Source organism: Puma concolor, chromosome A1, assembly GCF_028749965.1.
Source record: "Puma concolor isolate L17-30 chromosome A1, mPumCon1.1.hap2, whole genome shotgun sequence".
Classification (NCBI taxonomy): domain Eukaryota; kingdom Metazoa; phylum Chordata; class Mammalia; order Carnivora; family Felidae; genus Puma; species Puma concolor.
The window spans coordinates 43265323-43285893 of NC_141667.1; the positions used below are offsets into that span (position 1 = coordinate 43265323).

General features: G+C 43.2%; 2 protein-coding genes across 7 annotated transcripts in view; one reads left to right on the plus strand and one right to left on the minus strand.

Annotated features, from left to right (window-relative positions):
• TIGD6 (tigger transposable element derived 6) lies at window positions 1–4836 on the minus strand. Of its 2 annotated transcripts, none has more exons than XM_086708994.1 (2): window positions 4620–4836; window positions 1–1754 (listed from the first exon to the last, which is right to left on the minus strand). In XM_086708994.1, exon 2 carries the CDS (start codon window positions 1646–1648, stop codon window positions 74–76), a length of 1575 nt encoding a protein of 524 aa, XP_086565120.1. In that variant the 5' UTR covers window positions 1649–1754; window positions 4620–4836; the 3' UTR covers window positions 1–73. The 2 variants fall into 2 exon arrangements, with proteins under 2 accessions (XP_086565120.1, XP_025780758.1); XM_025924973.2 differs by having other exon boundaries at window positions 1–1732; window positions 4620–4834.
• Window positions 4837–4845: 9 nt separating this feature from the next.
• The window catches only part of HMGXB3 (HMG-box containing 3), a 47701-nt gene continuing 31975 nt past the window's right edge, over window positions 4846–20571 (plus strand). Inside the window, exons 1-6 of one of the 5 annotated variants that reach the window (XM_025924461.2) lie at window positions 4846–5337; window positions 7985–8123; window positions 8999–9173; window positions 12710–13207; window positions 14250–14348; window positions 20303–20434. In XM_025924461.2, the coding sequence (XP_025780246.1) occupies window positions 7987–8123; window positions 8999–9173; window positions 12710–13207; window positions 14250–14348; window positions 20303–20434 (1041 nt within the window). In that variant the 5' untranslated portion in view covers window positions 4846–5337; window positions 7985–7986. Of the gene's footprint in view, window positions 5338–5371; window positions 7532–7984; window positions 8124–8998; window positions 9174–12709; window positions 13208–14249; window positions 14349–20302; window positions 20435–20571 lie in introns of those variants that run through there. The other 4 variants (XM_086703860.1, XM_086703212.1, XM_086704480.1 and 1 more) reach the window with 4 other exon arrangements.

Here is a 20571-nt window from a genome sequence, read left to right on the forward strand (position 1 = left end):
AAAAAAAAACCAAAACTCACTTTATTCTTGTAAACTACATTTTCTAAATTAAAAGGGACAGTTAATTCCTACATTATTTTGTTTGGAGAAAATCTGTAAGTTTGGAGTCAACAAGAGTTTGTGTCACTTTTCTCATTAAATATTCATCTATGCCATTTAGTTGTCCAAAAACGGCATCAGGAACACCTGCACAAGTGGAAAGGAACTGTCTGAGTTTCTGTACACTTGAGATGGCCTCTGTGATGGTGATTTTTGGCTGCTGTGGTGAAGATGCCTCTCCCTCATCCTCACTTCCAGCTTCATCTGTATTTTCACCAGCCTCCGTGCCCTGGATGACCTCTGTGTCCATCAGATCTTGAGAGATGATAAGGTCATCGTCTGCAGTGACAAAGTCCTGGAAATTTATTTCATTTGGGACACAGGTGGCAATAGCCACGGAGTGCCACAACTCTTCAGTGGCTATCTCTGGTTCACTGGCTGCTGCTTCTGGGCCGGAATCTGTCAGTTCCATAGGGATGATGCCCGCCTTCTGCCAGCATCTCACTACCGTGGACTGCTTGACTGACCACCATGCTGCAGCGATCATGTCAATGGCCTGCCTCATGTCCACTTTTTCTTGATCCTCACTGCTGTGGCACTTGAGGAGGATCTGTTTCAGGAGGTGGCTTCTATATAGCACTTTCATGGTGTGAATTATGCCAAGATTCAGGGGCTGCAGAACGGCAGTACAGTTGGAGGGCAGGTACCCCACCTGAATCCTTTCCAAGCGTGGCAGCATGTTGTGAGCCGAGCAGTTGTCAATCAGCAGGAGGATGCGGCGTTCTGCCCGCTTCATCCTGGCATCCACTTGCATCAGCCACTCGTTAAACAGGTCCTGCGTCATCCATGCCCACCGGTTGGCTCGGTAATCACAAGGGAGGGAATGGACATTCTTGAGACAGCGTGGGTTGGCTGACCTACCAACAATCAATGGTCTCATTTTTTCAGTCCCCGAAGCATTGCAACAAAAGAGTGCTGTCAACCGCTGCTTTGCTTTCTTGCCCCCTCTACAATGGTCCCCTTTAGCAGCAAGCGTGTGCTGGGGAAGCAACTGGAAAAACACTCCTGTCTCGTCAGCATTAAAGATATCATCTGGGCTGTAGTCAGCAATCAGTTTTATAATTTCCCCTGCATGCCACTCGTTAACCTTATCTATTCCTAGACCATTCATTAATCTGTCACTATCCTCTCTACAGACTGCTTTCAAAGCAATTCCGTGGCGATCCCTAAATCTGTTCAGCCAGCCCACACTTGCTTGAAAGTTGTCATAGCCAAGCATGTTGGCCAAGTTTAGTGCTTTTTTCCGAATGACAGAACCAGTCACAAGAATGTTTTTGGCATGGATTTCTCGAAACCAAGCAAAAACAGCCTTATCGATGTCGTCATAGAGAGCGTTTCTCATCCTTTTCCGCTGGGGTCCTACGGATGCCTCCCGGACCTTCTCTTCAAACTTGGCGCGGTCCTTTAAGAATGTAGACAAGGTGGAAGGAGTGATACCGAATTCTTTTGCCACATCGCCTTTCCTCTTTCCCGAGTCTACAGCTTCCACGACTTTCATTTTCTCCTCCAGGGAGAACTGCCGACGTTTCTTGTTCCCCTTGTTTGCCATGTCCGCAGAATGAGGGCCAGGGCCACGATTACCGGGGCTGTGTGTGTCCCTCCTGCTGGCTTGTTTTGTCACAAGTGTAGAAAGCTGAGGAAACAAAATGGAGGACCTGTCGGGAACCAAAGATCACAGATTCCCCCTAAACGATGGGTCAGATTTTTCAAAATCCTACTAGGAAATGATAACATAAGGCCCAAATCAAGAGAAAATGGGATTCATACTGCTGCTTTTGGTAGGGATTACTTATTTAGACTCGTAGCGTGTTTGAAATAGAAGAGATCTTACAGAGGATCTAGTTCACTTACACTTTCCAAGCTTCTGTAGAAATAATAATAATGTCTGCTCTGATATGAGAGTAGATTGAAATAATAGACGGTGAAGAGGTTTGCAAATAGCAGTGTGCTGTATAAATTCAAGGGATTATTTTCTGACTCATTTTAAAAACAGAAACTAAGGCCAAGAGAAGGGCCTACCCAAGTTCATACAGCTCAGATTTCTTGATTCCGAATTCATGGCATTTCTTCTACTCCATAGTCCTGCTTGAAATGCCAACAAAATGAGATCTTCAAAGCTCTACCCCTATTTGGCTTGGAAGGATTTTCCCTGTGGGGATGTTTGTGGTAGCCACACATTCATTTAGTGAATATTTATCGGTGCCAAGTGGCAAGGATATCGTGATGAACAACACAGTCAAGGTCCCCGCCCTTATGGAATATACAGAATATACAGAATATACAGTATGGTGGATCAACAGTAACTGAACAGATAAATAAGAGAATGATAGAGTGTGATATGGCTATGAAAAAAATAAACATGATCAGGCAGTAGCAGTTTTGCTAATTGCCTGTGCAGACAGTTTATCATGAGAGTCCTCACAAGATAGGGGGCTGTGACCTTCTACTGTGACTGCAACTTTCCAAGCGCTGACTTCTATCACCACCTCCACACTTATCTATTCATTCTTGGCATCCTCTACGTGCTAAGCACTGTGCTCGATGCCAGCCATACAGAGATGGATGGAACATAGTGCTCACCATTGAGGAGCGCACCAGGGACTCAGAGAAGACAAGCACTACAGTGTATGGAAAACTATAAAAGAGGTTACAGAGTACTATGAGCTAGAACACAGAAGTGGAGATGATCAACTGGGTGGGGCATGGGCAGTGCACTTCAAAGAGGAAAAACCACTGATGTTGGGTCTGAAAGTATAAACAACTAGGAATTCATGAAATAGAAGGAAATGGGTGTAAAGGCAATAAAGTACTATATAAAACAAGATGGCATGGTCAGGAAAAAAAGTCTCTGGAGAAGAAAGCAAGAACCAAATCATAGAAATTCTAGCTTGATCCTGGGACAGTAAGAGGCCAGAGAGGTCTGTTTATTTGAATGACATGATCATATTTGCATTTTTAAATGTTTATTTATTTTGAGAGAGAGAGCCAGTGTGAGCGGGGGATGGCAGAAAGAGAGAGAGAGAGAGAGAGAGAGAGAGAGAGAGAGAGAGAGAATCCCAAGCAGGCTCCATGCTGTCAGCACAGAGCCCTATGCAAGGCTTGATCCCACAAACTGTGAGATCATGACCTGAGCCAAAATCAAGAGTCAGACGCTTAACCAGCTGAGCCACCCAGGTGCCCCAGATTTGTGCTTTAGAGAGTCCTTTGGTTGCAAAGTGGAAAACCTGATGGTTAAAATCATTTCCCCAAGAGGTGGCCCTAACTCTGAAGATGAAAGCAAGCCAGCCTAATAGGCCATAGGCGGTTGGGATATGTTAATTTGAATGTAAAGGGAAGCTACTGAAGGATTTTAAGTGAGGAGAAAGATGACTGTTAGGTAAAGAATGGAACTGAAGGGGGTCAGAGAAAAGGCAGGGGAGACTAGTTAGGAGGCTGCTGTGTGAGTCCCAAAGTGAGAGAATGGTGACTGGGATTACAGGAATAGTGGATATGGTGAGAAATAGTCAGTTTGGGTCTATGTTTTTGTAGATCTTGCTGATGGACTGCATGTGAGGTGCAGGGGGAGTCAAAAGGTAACTCCCAGATTTCTGGCTGGAGCACTGAGCAATCCCATGGATGGTGGTACCATTTACTGAGATGAGAACTGATTACCGAGGAGATGGAAACCAATTACTGACGATCTACTTCATAAACGTAACTTGTTACTTTGCATGCTTTACACAGCTTACACACGACAGGACTGGGATTCAACTCCTGGGAGACTCGGCACGAAGTCAGTGTTCTGAACACTTACAGAGTGCTACATACCCTGTTCTGGGAACTACCAGTATCGAGAGGAGACACGGAAAGAGAATGAAGCAAGAGCCAAGCCAAAGTCTCGTAGGTCAAGCTAAGTTTGAATTTTATTCTAAGTGAATGAAAAGACACTATGTGATCTTAAGCAGAAAGTGACCGAATCAGACTTAACAGTGCAAAAAGATCACTCCGCTTGTTGTGTGGAGAGCAGATGGCAGAGCTACAGGAGAGGAGGTGGGAAGAGACTGCATCAGTCCAGGAGGAAACAATGGTGACCAGGATGTTGGTGACAGTGGTACATGAGGAAAAGTATGCAGATTGGAAATACATTTGCAAGACAGTGAGGGTCGTGCAGGGACTTGTACAAATGTGGAACATTCTGTGACACTGGCGGGAAAATAGTATACCATTCTTGTCTGATTCCAGACCGTCTCCACTTGGGTCATTCGGCTAGGTTTCACTTCAGGAATTCACTATCATAACTATGTGTGGGGCGGAAGGACGGATTGGGGGCAGATCACCCGGGTGAGAAGGACAGCTTGATGCGGCACTAACAAGTAAGAATCCTATCCTGAAAACGCAGGGACAGACTGGGCAAGGCTGGGGTCAGGCCTTGAACACCGTGCTGAAAGGGAGGTGCTGGGGCTCCGGAGGGCCCGACGTGGCTTTGAGAGGTGAGGCGTGGCCTCGACCTCTCACGCTCGGCACAGCCCCGCCCCAGTTACCTGAGCGCCCTACGGCAACGCCCGAGGGCTAAGCGGCCCCGGCGTCCCACCGCGGGCGGCCGCAGCTTCCTCCTCCTCCCGGAACTTCTAGCCGGAAGCAGTCCGTCCGCCTTACCAAGCCCCCTCTAAGCATCTAAGGAGTTCCTATGGGCCCGCCTCTCGACTAGGGCTGGACTGTTGCGCTTGCGCAAAGGGTCGCACGCAGTCACGCGCAGGTGGCCGCTTCCGGCGCGCCGCGAGGGCCGCCGGGAAGGGTCTCCCTGGCGATTCGAGGTGTGCTGCTGCCGCTGCTGCCGCCGCCGCCGCCGCCGCGGAACCGGTGCTGCGGCGACGCCCGCGTCCCTGCTGTCTTCCTCGGGTTCCCCGGGGCTTGACCCCCGGGGCCCTCGGCAGGCGTCGGTGAAGAGCCTGCGGAGCTAACCTGTGCTCCCGTACCCGCCTTCCACGACCTCATATCGCGACTCCGAGGAGGGGGAGCGAGAGGAGCTGTCGCGACTCCGCGCCGTGTGTCGCCGGGCGGGGCCGCGGGGCCGGGGCTCCTCCAGCCCCCGGGATGCGCGCGCGAGCCCTCGCCTCCACTTCCTTGTTGCCGCTGTCACGACTGGAGCCGCTTCTCGCCGACAGCGGGGAGCGCGAGTGCGCCGGCAAGCCCCCTCGTCGAGCCCTCGGGCCGGACGCCTCCGGGAATGTGAGCCGCGCGGCGTGCACGCTCCTCCGGGTAAGTCCCGCCCTCGGGCACCTCGCTGCACTGTGCCACCGACCCGCTGGGCCACCTCGAGTCGGGTCCTGCGGCTCTCGGAGCCCTGTTGCCACTTCCACAGAATAGGAGCAGTAAGTCTTAGTGTTCTTCCGCATTCGGAAGGGACGTCTGAGACCCCGAGAGGGGAAAGAACTAGCTCAAAGGCGAGCCATGGCCCCTAGTCGAACCGTCAAAGGCCATCTCGTGAGGTTATGAGGAGCATCTGAAAGAACAAAGTGTCTCCGATTTCACGTATTGCCCTTAATCCTGTTTTACAGATGAGAACAGTGAGGCTGAGAGAGTAAGTAGGTTTCTCAAGGTCATAGAGCTCTGTGTGGATGCCGTTAAAATGGGTAACTTAGAATCCTGATCTTTTGCCTTCTAGAGCCCTTGGTTTTAACCTTTATATTATCCTGCCCTTTTTTGCACTGGTGTATTGAGGCCTAGGGTCTGAAAATCATCTTGGACCCAGGTTAAAATGGGGTAGTCAAACAAGCAAAAACCCAGGGCAATCTATTCCTGCCCCCACCCCAAGGTGGTTGTAATGACTGTTTCCTAAATTGTTTTTGCTCTGGGTGCTAAAACCTTATATGGCATTCTTTACAGATGCTTTCCTGCAGTTACTGCTTTTCTTTGCAAGACTCTCAAGGGCTGAAAAGTCAATTGATTAAGGGCAAAAAAAGGACAGTACCTACATAGCCTTGATTTGAATTCTAGCTACCCTTACCCTGTGAAGGCACTGGTCTGTTAACTTACCCAACCAAGTTGTGGGTTATATTCTTTTCCTGGGTTGCACTGTGACAGAATGCAGGGTTTATTTGTTTTAATGGGAAGAGAAATCATTAAAGTGACACAGAATGAGAAAGAATAATGTGTTTTTGGGAATAATGTGTTTTTGACTGGGGGTGTCTTTAAAGTTATAGGTGACACATTGTTTGTCTGCATTTTCTAGGGGAGGGTTTTTAGCTTTCATAGCATTCTCAAAGGTATTCTTGCCTTCCCCAAATTTAGCAGCTTACCTGTTTCAGCTTTTTCATCTCACATAAGGAACAACTGAAATTCGGGGTGGAGTATCGACTTGTCTGAGATCACACGGTTAGAGTTGAGCCTTGAAGCCAGGTCTTCGTGCGCTGCTCAACATGCAGTGCTCTTTTTCTCGTTATACCTTAACCAGGTAACCTCGTCATTTGTGGAGTGAGGTTTAAATGAGATGTGAGTGGGCTTTGTAATACACAGATGTCTCCTGTGTTTTCTGCTCCGACTCCCTCCTCCCAGAAACCGAAGTTCTCTTCTGACAGATTTTCAGGAGCAACAACAGTGTATCATTTCTGTCTCATAAAATTGAAGTGGTTTCTGGAAACCTTTCTCCCTCTAAGGATGGAGGCTTTTGGGTAAAACTCCTACTAAGAACGTGGCCACAGATATACCAGCTCTTGTGGCCACAAATATGCTAGCTCTTCTTGAACTCGTCATTCAGGTTTTTTTGTGCCTTTCTTTTTCTAGCAAAATCTGTTCATAGATTTTCTGTTTCTTAGGCCGGACAGTAATGTTGGTCTGTCAGATTGCCGTTTAAACCTAAGCTGTCCAATACTCTAGCCATATATGTGGCTAATTTAAATTCATTACAGTTAAACAAAACCAAATTAATTTGGTTCCTCAATCATACTAGTCATATTTCGGGTGCTTAGTAGCCGTATTGGAGAGCACAGATACAGAACATTCCCATCATTTGCAGAAAGTGTATTGAACACTGCTGGTTTAGAGGATTGCCAGTGGAGATGGGGAGCAGTGTAGTATAATGAAAGAAGGCTCGGAGAGTTGGCTTTTTCAATTAAGAAAAAAAAATCTGTTAAGTCCCTATTTGGGTGTGGTGGCCTTAGGCATGTCATGAAACCACAGATTATTAATCTTTACTAATGAACCCTTTATTTTGTGTAGCACTTGACTATTCTCAAATAGACTTACTTCTATGGTATCCTTTGAGCCTTATCACTGTAAATCTGTAGCAAAGGTGGATGAGACATCTTTCTTTTTATATGTGAAAGACTCGAACCTGAACTAGCTGAAGGACCTACCTGCTCAAAGTCACACAAGCTGGCAGAGTGTAAAGAAATCTATTACATACAGCCACTTACTGCGTGTCTGAATGAATCATTGAAGCAGTTTGCTTAAGGTAATGAAACATGAGAGAGGGTCCAGAACTTCTGACTCCTGGCTAAGTATTCTTTTTACCTGTTACCATATGGAATTCTTATAATGTGGGGGCCATTCTTTGAGTTGAAGAATTATTACGTCCCATGAATAATTATAAGCAAATGGGCTGTCTAAGCTAGTGATCCTAAATTTGCCTAGTCAAAGGAATCACCTGGGACACTTGTTAAGCATGCAGATTTCCATACCCTCTGGAGATTTCAGATTCTGAAAAGCTGAGGTGGAACCCTGGAATCTGTATGTTTGTTAAGTACTCCGCCCCCCCTCCTCCTCCCAGTGCTTCCTAGGGTCTGCTGAGTTTGGGAAATGACTGAACCTTAAGGGCCTGGCAGAGATAGGGGATCACTGGATCAAGTGCCTGCTGTCCTTTTTAGGATAGATTCTTGAAACTTGTTTGTGTTTGCCTTTGCTCTAGCCATGGATGCATCATATGATGGTACTGAGGTAACTGTCGTGATGGAGGAAATTGAGGAAGCCTACTGTTATACCTCTCCTGGGCCACCCAAGAAGAAGAAAAAGTACAAAATACATGGAGAAAAGGCCAAGAAACCCAGGTTAGCCAACACCTTTAGGTAGCTGACATTTATAAACACAAGCTGCTTGGAAAACTGTGTTGAGGAAGACCTTGGGCTGTGTCCAGATTCTTTGAGAGTGCCATGTCTGTTATTGAACGGGTGTGGTGTTGTGGGGAGAAGGGGATGGGAAGTAGGAAGTGATACCAGCAATTGCCATTCCTGGCCAGATTATGATCATGTTTTCCTGTCACTGGAAATTGTACTATACAAATGGTGGAAGCTATGTACAAATGAACTGTGTTATTTATTATTGTCATTGTCGATACTGAAGCATTTAAAATCGGGCATTAATAAAAATACAGAATCATAAACAGTATCAGCGATGTCTATAAAGACTATCCATACTGTAGCTCTAATCTCCCTCTTAACTAAACACTCCAAACTTCTTGCTGAAGTTACCAGTTTCAGGTTACTTTGGTAGTTAATTTACTTCCCTTTCTCAACTCTGGGGAGGTGCTGTTCACCAGTGAGATGGCCAGAGGCTGTGTAGAGGAGTAAAGCATGTGAGTGATAACCAGATTGCGATCAGCCCCCTAAGTAACCTTTCCCTGAGAGAGGAGTGACAGGGCACTTGTATATCTTTGCTCATACTGGCCTTTAAAGCCAGTCATTCCTGTAGAAAATGCAGTCCATTGAAAAGTGAATCAGACAAGCGTCTGCTTCCAGCTTTCTGGAGGGAGAAACCTGTACACCATCTGGGGCTGTTATTTAAATGTTTGTTTGCTTCAGTCCCTGTTTGGTTAAATCCTTTGAAATAAAAAGCTAGGTTTTTGCCTCTTTACTGTCAAACCCTAACACTGCAGTATTTACTGGTTGAATGAGGGAAAATCTGAAGAAGTCACTGCTTCCTTTAGGTCGGCTTACCTTCTCTACTATTACGACATCTACTTGAAAGTGCAGCAGGAGCTCCCCCACCTCCCTCAATCCGAGATCAATAAGAAGATTAGTGAAAGTTGGAGGCTCCTGAGTGTGGCTGAGAGGAGTTATTATCTGGAGAAAGCCAAACTAGAGAAAGAAGGTTTGGATCCTGTAAGTAATTTTGTTTTCCAACTAATTTCTCCACTGGGTCAATGGTGAAGGCCTTGGGAAGACCAGCCTCCTATTCTCTTGTTTCCTTTTCTTGGGAAAACTTTGAGTCCGTTTTATCTTTTTTTAGTTTTTCTTTTTTAAGGTCTATTCATTTATTTTGAGATAGAGAGCATGCACGTGCAAGGGAGGGGCTGGGGGGGGGGGCGGGAATGAATCCCAAGCAGCCTTTGTGCTGTCAGCGCAGAGCTCAGCACAGGGCTCAGTCCCACGAACAGTGAGATCAAGACCTGAGCTGAAACCAAGAGTTGGGTGCTTAACCGACTGAGCCACCCAGGTGCCCCAAGTTTTGTCTTCATGTAGTAGCTTATATAGGCATTTTTCCTGCACAGTGTTCATGTTACTCATTGAACGTAATGAATATGTGTCGTGCTGGTTGCTATCAGTTATAACATAATCAGCAGTTGGGCTTGGCTTGCAGAGTTTAGAAGTAGATACAGCTGCTTTGTATAATGTCACATTCTTCTGTTACCCGCTGGTGGTTGTGCACTGTGCCAGAAGCAGAAATGCAAGGTTAAAGCTGAAGATGATGGAGGAGACTGAGGCTTGAATTAAAGAATACTCTAGAGTGCCTTCCAGTTTGTGCCTGTCAGCCATTGTGTATTTCTAGTTCATAGTAACAAAACACACTGGCAACTATTAATAGGGCTGGCTTATTTTTGTTTGTTTGTTTTTACTCTTTTTTAAGAGAAAGAGCTAGAGAGCACGAGTAGGTGAGAGGGGCAAAGGGAGAAAGAAAGAAAGGAAAGAGAAAATCTTAAGCAGGCTCAAAAGAAAAGAAAAGAGAAAATCTTAAGCAAGCTCCATGCTCAGTGTGGAGCCCAATGTGGGGCTTGATCCCATGACCTATGCCAAAATTAAAAGAGTCTGGATGTTCGACCAACTGAGCCACCCGGGTGCCCCAAGGCTGTTTTTTGTTCTGTTTTGTTTTTAACAAATTCCTGCAGGAAAAATAGCCTTGTTACTTCAGGGTTAACCTTAACTCTTTTTTTCAGTTGAAACATTGTCTCTACTTTCTTTTTCGATAATATAGAGCAAAGGTTCTTCAGGAATGCAACAACTGTGTTACAGCAGAAGAGGTTGTGTTTTCCCTTAGTGGAGCCGTCTGCCAATGCCATTTAGATTATGTTGTCCTTATTGGCTTGGCATTCCTCTTCTGGAAGAGTTTTGTGCTATCTACGGTCTTGGAGATACCACTTTGTATCCCCTCCTTTAGATGATTTGTTTATAAATAATCTGGGAGACGATTCCTGTTGGAGATGGAAAGTGGAATTTAGGAATTAAGTGCATATACCCCTGTGGTTTCCCCATTATAAATTCAGCAACCTTTTGCCCTGATACGAGAAAATTTTCCCTATTCCCAGAGTGATAATAGCATTTAAAGGTAGACAGTAATATAGGTCCTTATTAAGACTTTAAAAAAAAATTTGTTTTTAAATGTTTATTTATTTTGAGAGAGAGAGAGATGGAGAGCGAGCAGGGCAGAGCCACAGAGAGAAGGAGACAGAGAATCCGAAGCAGGTTCTGCACTGTCAGGGCAGAGCCCAACGTGGGGCTCAAACTCACGAACTGTGCGATCATGACCTGAGCTGAAATCAAGAGTTGGACTGAGCCATCCAGGCACCCCTTGTCCTTATTAAGACTTAATTTTTTTTTTTTTTTTTTAAGTAAATCATCTGCAGTATCCACATGGGATTTTATATATTTACCGTCATCTCTGCCACTACTGCCAAGAACATGAATAGATTATCTCTGATATTAACTAGCTGTGACCTTGGAAGAATCACTTAATCTTTGAGTCTTAGTTTCCTCATTTATAAAGTGGGGAGTAATAGTAATTGCTTACAGTGTTTAAAATAGATAACATAAAGCATCTAGCTGAGTCCTTGGCATGCACTGCCTTGGTCAATAAATATCACTCTTTACTAGGTTAAGAGTCCAGTGGCCACATAATAAGAAAAGGTGGTATTTCATGAGCATCTGAACGTGCCAAGACTGGGGAAGGCTTTAGGTGCTGTGTTTGAACTCGTGAAGGTGAGACCCTCCTGCCTGCATACTTTGAAAGCCTGTCAGAGACTTTGTGGCAGCTCAGCGTCTCGGCAGCCCTTCCAGTGGCTTGCCAAGTGGCAAGACCCGTGGTTCCAGCGTCATTCAGGCCGGCCTGGTTTCTCTGTGCTCAGATTTGTTGATTAAGTCCAGATCATTCTTTGCATTTGCTACCACTTAATCTTGTTCTCCTGACCTGTCTGCTTCAAAGGGTGACTTGAGAATGTCATTTCTCCATTATCTCTCCAGTAAAGGCTCCATAAAGGATTTGGCCTGTCTGCTTTTATGTTTCATCTGAGTGCTTCTTTTAACTTTCATCTCTGAGTGCTTCCTTTGTACCTTAAGTAGTCTCATCGACTTCTTGCTTTTGATTTATTTAAGGATCCTTTTGTAATGGACTTAGTGTTCCTTTTAAAAGATGCATCTGAAATTATTTCCATTTAATTTCAGTTCTCACTTAACTGTTGACTTTGAATTTTTCTGTTTTACTTATTGGGTAACTTTCAGTTTAATTTGAAAAAAGAAAACAAAAGCACCTTTTTCTTGGGTACCAATTAGCCATGAAGGGTTGTGCTTTTAATACCTGGTTTCCTTGCTCCTTAGAAGAGCTGGCTTAGAGTCCTAGCTTTGTTACTTTCTAATTTTGTATTTTAAGAAAATTTACCTCCCTAAATTTTGGTAGGAATAATAATAGTACCCAACTTAATAGTGTTGTTTTTAAGGTTGGGAAAGTGTTTTCTAAACTTTAAGATCCTAGTCAGTGTTCATATTTCTGTCTGGCCCACTCCCCCACCCCCACCAGTATATTCAGGTCCTTGTCAGATATCCCCATCCATACACACTTTGTCTCATGATGTGATCGGTTCATCTTTGTAAGTCTGGGAGAAACCAGTGTTATCAGAATCCTTGCTTGCTGCCTTGAGTTCCAGTTTGACCTGTTGACTTGTATTTTAGGCTTTTTGGGATTTTACTGAACATTGTACATTCTCATGTTTCAATCTTCTGCCACTTTGGAATCCTAAAGTACCAGAGCTGGGAAGAACTCATAAATAGCTAAATTCAGCTTCTTCATTTTATAGATGGGGCAGCAAGACCTAAAAAGTGGAAAGTATTTGCTCAAAACTATGCAGATCTGGGATTCCAGCTCACAGTTTCAAATGCCAAGATCAGTGCCCTTTCAGAGTCTGATCTATTTTATCTGTCTGTCTCCTGTGTGACTGAGCAAGTAAGCTACATTGGTGAAACTGTGATTCAGATAAGGGTGACATTGCTGTTGACGGAGGCTGACCCTAACTAAGTCTTGGGGTCAAGAGAGGAGTCTTTCTGGTACCCTTTTACAGGGGGGAAAAAAAAATCATCATACATGTATGTCCATGCGGTCTCATGCCATTTATCTCTGCTTGTCTTCCCCTTCCTGGCTTACTCATCCTCAGAACTCTAAGCTCTCTGCACTGACTGCTGTGGTTCCGGACATCCCAGGTTTCCGCAAGATCCTCCCCCGCTCAGATTACATCATCATCCCCAAGAGCAGCCTACAGGAGGATCGGAACTGCCCTCAGCTAGAGCTTTGTGTGGCCCAGAACCAGATATCCCCTAAAGGGCCATCTCTTGTGTCCAGTGCTGCCCCGGAGGCAGTGCCCAGCCATGCAGGCATGGCAGAGCAGTGCCTGGCTGTGGAGGCCCTAGCTGAGGAGGTGGGAGCCCTTGCCCAGCCAGGTGCTGTACAAGAGATCGCTACCTCAGAGATCCTCAGCCAGGATGTGCTCCTGGAGGAGGCTTCCCTGGAGGTCGGAGAGAGCCACCAACCGTACCAGACAAGCCTGGTGATTGAAGAGACCTTAGTGAACGGCTCACCAGACCTCCCCACCGGAAGCCTGGCTGTGCCCCACCCCCAGGTTGGGGAGAGCATGTCAGTGGTAACTGTCATGAGGGTAAGTGACTTTGGTACTGATGTCTCTATTACTTTATCTGAAATTCCTCCAAAGGCAGCAAGTGCCATGCAGTGGTAATTAAGAGTACTGGTGTGGACTTCTAGTAGGACTACAGTCCTGTTGAACCTTTTTGTCCCCGGGCTTACTTTAAAGTTCTCTTCAGTTTCTTAGGCACTCTTACCAACTCCTCTTGCCCATGATAGCTAGGGTTTTCTTCACATGAGATAGTCCAGAGGTACATTAACAGCATTTAAATGATATGGGCTATCCATGAATCGAAGCCAGAATCTGTCAAGCTGTTAGGATTTTATGTTCCCTGAAGATTGTTTTGGCAAACACAATAGTACCTTGAACTGTTGAGAGTTTTCAGATGGTCTTCCTGGGCATAGAGTGTGTAGGAAAAAGGAAGCTCTACTTAAGGCCAGATCGATGGGACTTACAGTTAAGAGGAGTCTCTCCAGTGGCATAAGTGTCATGCCCAGCTGAGGGGAAAGAGCAGCTTCAGTGATCCCACTGCGTGGCTCCCGTCTATTACCCTGGGTAGTGTTGCATCCTTAGAGAGTAGGAGTTCTGCTTAAGCTGAGAGGAATGTAGGATGGCCTACATGTATGAGAGGAGAGCAGGTACCCCCTTGCGGAGGAATCTGTGGTAGGCCTAAGTCCATTTTGTTTGTTGCCTCCCTGCTATTTATGATAATGAAGCATGCCACCTGCCTGCTTAAGGCAGATTGATAGGGTGTTAAGAACATGTGACAGGGTCAGAAGAGTTGGATTCTTTCACTAAGTGCTTATGTGATTTTAGGAATCCTAAGTCTGTTAGAACCTCAGTTTTCTCATCTGTGAAATGAGGATAGCACATTCTCTGCAGTAACAGTTTTCTCTTTATTCTAAATTAAAGTTTTGAGATGATCATAGATTCATTTTTTTGGGCAAGCACATTGTTGTTATTGGACTTGATCAGTCTTTCAGTGTTGTGGGAGGCCCTGGGTGTTTGTTCTTTATTTCGTCTCAGTAAAACCGTCCTTCTCTCCGTGTGCCCACAGGATCCCAGTGAGAGTAGCTCCTCTGCGCCAGCCACGCAGTTCATCATGTTGCCTCTTCCTGCCTACTCAGTTGTGGAGAACCCCACCTCCATCAAACTGGTCAGTGTGTGGGGAGCTGATGGAGATTAGGGCTCCGTAAGAATTCTCTTCCAGGTAGTTTTGTAAAAGTCCTAGTAACGTTAAGACAGTAGTACCACTGGCAAACTCAAATTATCTGGTCCAGGTATTTACTGGGCAGAGGGGTATGGGGAGGGTCTGTGAATGGGGTGCTGCAGGACCCTTAAACTCCTCAAGTTACATACGAACTTTTCTTCTTAAGAGCATTTACCTAGGATAGGTTCAGTACCTCTTTCCAAATTCTCAGAAGCATACATGATATAGAAAAATTGAGGGGCCACTGATCTGATTCAATCTTATTACTGTATTGATTAGAAAAAAGGGCCAGAGAAGAGAAAGGACTTGTTCTCCTAAGTATTCAAAACCACTGGGCTGCAGAACAAGCCAGAACCAGGACCCTAGTCTTTTGATTCTCAGTTAATGTTATTTTCCATCATATACTGCAGCATATGGGCTGAGATTTATCCCTAAATATTTCATGTTTTTTTATGCTATTGTAATGTTATTCCAAAGCTTTTTTCTTTTCTTTTTCTTTTTTTTTAAAGTTTACCTATTTATTTTGAGAGAGACAGCAAGAGTGAGGGAGGAGCAAAGAGAAGGAGAGAGAGAATCCCAAGCAGGCTCTGTGCTGTCAGCACAGAGCCCAACGTGGGGTTCAAGCTCACAAAACTGCAAGATCATGACCTGAGCCGAAATCAAGAGTCAGACACTTAACTGACTGAGCCACCCAGGCACCCCAAAACTGTTTTCAGTATCTGATTGTTCGCTACTAGTATGTGATAATATAATTGATTTTTTTGTATATTAAATTTGTATTTTGCAACTTTGTTAAACTCATGTTTCCTGGTAGCCTTTTTGTAGTTTCTGTTGCATTTTCTACATAGATGATCATGTTGTCTGTGAATAAGGACAGTTTTATTTCCTCCTTTCTGATCTGGATTTCTTATTTCTTATCACCCTGTCTAGGACCTCCAGTACAATTGAATAGAAATGGTGAGAGCAGATATCTTTGTCTTGTTCCTTGTCTTAGGAGGAAAGCATTCAGTCTTTCACCACTAGGTGTAATATTAGTTATAGGTTTTTCAAAGATACCCTAATCAAATTTAAGAACTTCTCTTATATTCCTAATTTGCTGGGAGCTTTTATCAGGAATGGATGTTGGATTGTGTCAAATGTTTTTCCTATGTTTGTTGAGATGGTTGTAGGAATTTTCTTTTTTAGTTTGTTAACGTGGTTAATTTCATTGTTTTTCAAATGTTAAGCCAACCCTACATTCCTAGAATAAACCCCACTTGGCATTGAGGTGTTATTCTTCCAGCATATCGTTGGATTTGTTTTGCTGAAGTTTTGCGCAGAAATTTCGTGTCTATATTCATGAAGGATGTTGATCTCTAATTTTCTTGTATATTGCTTATCTGGCTTTAGTATCAGGGTAATCCTTACCTAATAGAGCTAGGAAGTACTTTTTCCTCTTCATTTTTCTGGAAGAGTTTGTATAGTATTGGCATTATTTCTTCTTTAAATATTTGATAATTGCTGGTGAAGTCATTCTGGACCTGGAGACTTCTTTGTGGGAAGATTTTTAACTGCAAGTCCAATTTTTAAAATATGTATAGGACTATTTCGATTATTTTTTTAAATGTTTGTTTATTTTGATAGCACGTCCATGAGTGGGGAAGAGGGGCAGAGAGAGAGAGGAAGAGAGAGAATCCCAAACAGGCCCCATGCTCAGTGCAGAGTCTGATTTGGGCTCTGAAATCGTGACCTGAGCGGAAATCAAGAGTCGGATGCTCACCCGACTGAGCCACCCAGGCACCCCTAAATTATCTGTTTTTGAGTGAGCTTTGGTAGTTTGTCTTTCAGGGAATTTGTTCATCTCATATAAGTTGTGAAATTTATTGATGTAAAATTGTTCAAAACATTCCTTTATTTTTTTTTTTAAAACTGTGGTAAAGTAGGCATGACATAAAATTTATCATTTTATCCATTTTTAAGGGTATAATTCGGTGTCATTAAGTATATTGACATTGTTGTGGAGTCATTACCAGTATCTATTTCCAGAAGTTTCATCATCCCAAACAGAAACCTTGTACCTATTAAACTATAACTCTCCTTTCTTCCCTCCCGCGACCCCTGGTAACCTCTATTTTACTTTCTGTCTCTGAATTTGCATGGTTTAGGTACCTCATATAATTGGAGTCATGCAAATATTGTCCTCATGGTCTCTCCTTTTTTCACTTAGCATAATGTTGTCAAGGTTCACCTATCTTGTACTGTGTATCAGAATTTCATTCCTTTTTATGGCTGAATGATACTCCATTGTGTGTATATGCTATATTTTCTTTATCCATTCTTAAACATTGATGGACATCTAGTGTGTTTTCACCTTTCGGCTGTTGTGAATATTGCTCCTATGAACTTTAGTGGATAAGTGTCTGCTTGAGTCCTTGATTTCAGTTGTTTTGGGTATACACCTAAGAGTGGAATTGCTGGATCATGTGGTAATTCTGTGTTTAAAATGCTGAAGAATGCTTATCCTTCTAATATCTATAGATTCTACTGCTTTTACTTCTCTCATTGCTGGTAGCAGAAATTTGGGTCTCTCTCTCTCTCTCCACCTCGCCCCCCCCACCCCACAAGCCTGACTAGAGGTTATCAATTTTATTGACCTTCAAAGAACCAGCTTTTAGTTTCATTGATTTTCTCTCTTGTTTTTTCTATGTTCTGTTTCACTGATTTTTGCCCAGGTCTTTATTATCTATCTTCTTACTTTGGGCTTCATTTATTCTTTCCTAGTTTCTTAAGATAGAAGCTGAGGTCATTGATTTGAGACCTTTTTTTTCTAATATAGGTGCTTAGTGCTATAAGTTTCCCTCTAAGCACTACTTTAGTGGCATCCCACAAATTTTGATATACTTTCATTTTCATTTTGTTCAAAATACTTCTAACTTACTCTTTGACCCAGAAGTTACTTAAAAGTTTTTTTAATGTTTATTTATTTTTGAGACAGAGACAGAGCATGAGCGGGGGAGGGGCAGAGAAAGGGCGACACAGAATCTGAAGCAGGCTCCAGGCTCCGAGCTGTCAACACAGAGCCCGACGCGGGGCTCGAACTCGCCAACTGCGAGATCATGACCTGAGCCGAAGTCAGACGCTCAACCGACTGAGCGACCCAGGTGCCCTGACCCAGAAGTTATTTAAAAGTATATTATTTGCTTTCCAAATATTTGGGAGTTTTCAGATATCTTGTCTTTTGATTTCTGATTTAATTCCATTATAGTCAGAACTTTGTAGTTTGTAAGACCTGAATCCTTTTAAATTTATTGAGACTTATTTTATGGCCCAGGTTATGGTTTGTCTTGATAAATGTTCTGTGTGCACTTGAAAAGAATGCGTATTTTGCTTTTGAGTGGAATATTATACACATATCAGATTAGGTCACGTTGCTTGATAGTATTCAACTCTTACATCCTTAATGATTTTCTGTTGCCTTGTTTTATCAGTTATTAAGAAAAGACATCCACCTATCACTATAAATAGTATTTATTTCTTTTTCCATCTTTATTAATTTTTGTGTCATATGTTGACTCTTTTATTAAGTACTTAAACCTTTAGGATTGTTATGTCTTGGTAAATTGACCCCTTCATCATTATGAAATGACCTTCTTTATCTCTGGCAATATTGTCTGCTATGAAATTTACTTTTTTTTTAATGTTTATTTATTTTGAGAGAGAGAGAGAGAGTGTGTGTGTGTGTGTGCACACATGAGCAGTGGTGGGTAGGGAGGAAGAGGGGGAGGGAGAGAATCCCAAGCAGGCCCCACACTGTCAGCGTGAAGCCCGACAGAGGGCTCGATCTCAGGAACCATGGGGTCATGACCTGAGCTGAAATCAAGAGTCAGATGCTTAACTGAGCCACCCAGATGCCTTGTCAGTCTGAAATTTGAATATTGAGCTTTCTTTGCATTGTTGTTATTAGCAAGTTTTACCTTTTTCCAGCATTTTACTTTTAACCTATTTATCTTTGTATTTAAAGTACTTTTTTTTTTTTGCAGCAGTATATAGTTTGGCTCTAAGAGCAAGACTTTATGACAACCTTCTATTTTTTAATTGTGGTATTTGGGCCATATACATTTAATGTGATTAATTATATGTTTAAGTTTAAATTTGTCATTTTACTGTTTTTTTATTCTGTTTTATTTTGCTTTATTTTGAATTGGATGTTTTTGATGAATCCATTTTATCTCCTTTATTGGCTTACTAGCCGTTAACTTTGTATTAGTTATTATGGTGGCTTTTTAGGATTAATATTGTACATTGTAACTTATCACGGTCTATCTTCTAAAACCTTGGATAAACAATATATTTTTAGATGAGAAAGTTGTATCTTAAACAGGAACAACACCTGCAGCCCAATTCAAAGGCCTGAGCCTTTGCTTTCCTGGAAATTGTTATTCTCTCATAATTTAATAAGTGTCAGCCAGACTCTTCCAGAAAAGCTTTTATAGATAATACTTAGGAATGAAACACCAGCCTTGAAAACTAGCATTTTTTCCCTAAAGTTCTTTCTATAAGCTGCTGTTTAGGAGTCTTTCCAAGTTCATGGGAATTTATTTATAGAACTGACCTAACTTAAATTTTTACTCTGCTTTCTGGTGGTATTCAGAATGAATATTCTGTATGGAGCCACAGTCGGAGTGAAGATCAGAGAAGTTTTATATCCCAGTAATAATAATTTCTCACAAACCTATAGGATCTTCTACAGTTTACTGAGCGACATGTTTCCTTATTTCTTACCTCATTTGTTTTTCAAGAGATATCCATGAAATAGGAAGAATAGGAAGGACGGGTGATTTTACAGAAGAGGGGATAAGGTGACTTACCCCCAGGTCATCCCGTGTGTCAGTAGTGGAGTTGGAACTTGAAACCCGGTCTCTTTCCCTCTTACCACACTACTTCACCCTCAACCTTGACTTGCTACTATTAGAATCACCTTTTCCCTAGGCATTCTGGCACAGGTAGCCTAGTGGCAGCTTGGTGTTTCTCCAAGGGAGGTTTTTGCTTTTTGGCCAGGCTAGGAAAAATGGGATTAATATCTGAGTAAACATCTGTAAGACACAACAAATCTGACAGGAAAATGTCTCCTTTGCGACATTAATCAAGAAATGGAGCTTGGCTAATTTTTATTTGTAGCCGAAAATAAAAACCCATTGTAATCATTCTGTTCAAAGGGAAATCATTGGAGATGGTGAGAGCCAGTAGCTGAATATATTCGTATGCCGATAGTTAAATTCAGTTGCATATCAAAGGACTTGATTTCTGTTGGAATTCCCTTTTTTTTTTTAAGTGGCCATACTCTATTTTTATATCTCTGAACCCTGAGTCCTAGGTTCTCTGATTTTTAACTAACAGGAATGAAGAGGAAGCAAATTCTTCGAAGTATTTAGGGCTGTAGTGTGCAGCCAAGTGCGTGGAAGGAATCTAGGACCAAGAATCAAAGACCTCTGGGTTCTAAGTCTAGGTGTGCCCTACATTCACTATACAACTTGAGGTAAAGCATTTAACTGCTCTGAACCTCAGTAGTTACAAATACCTACTTCATAGAATTGCTGAAAGCGTTAAATGAGATACTGGTAAAGCGTTCAGCGCTGTGTGGTGCTTCATTAATTAGTAGCAGTTATTGCTGTGTCTATTCTTCTGATACCTGTGTAATCCTAGGCAGCTGTCTTTCCTCATTTGAACCCAGTTTCTTCATTTCTCAAAAGTGAACTAATTGTATCTTAGAGCCTTTCCAATTCTGACCTTTTAAGATACCACGAATTGGCTATTCTTCTACAAACTGGTATCCTCCTGGCAGTTTTGTGCTTATAATGGTCTTCAGGATCTGAGAGGGCTTGCACTGTGGTGTTGATTCTGACCCACTCTTTTCCTTACAGACCACTACATACACCCGCCGGGGCCATGGGACATGCACCAGCCCAGGTTGCTCCTTTACCTATGTCACCAGGCACAAACCACCCAAGTGCCCTATCTGTGGTAACTTCCTAGGAGGGAAGTGGATCCCAAAGGTAAGGTCCATTGGCCATTGCTGCTTTGGAAACCCCATAAAGTAGGCTCCCTGTTCCCCTTTAGAGCAAAGGACTTAAAAAATAAATATTTGTTTTTACTTTCTGACTATACAAGTAAGTCATTTTCATAAAATGTC

What these genes read in the sequence shown, in the direction of transcription:
- TIGD6 (XM_086708994.1), bottom strand. Translation starts at nt 1,648, where the DNA reads ATGGCAAACAAGGGGAACAAGAAACGTCGGCAGTTCTCCCTGGAGGAG.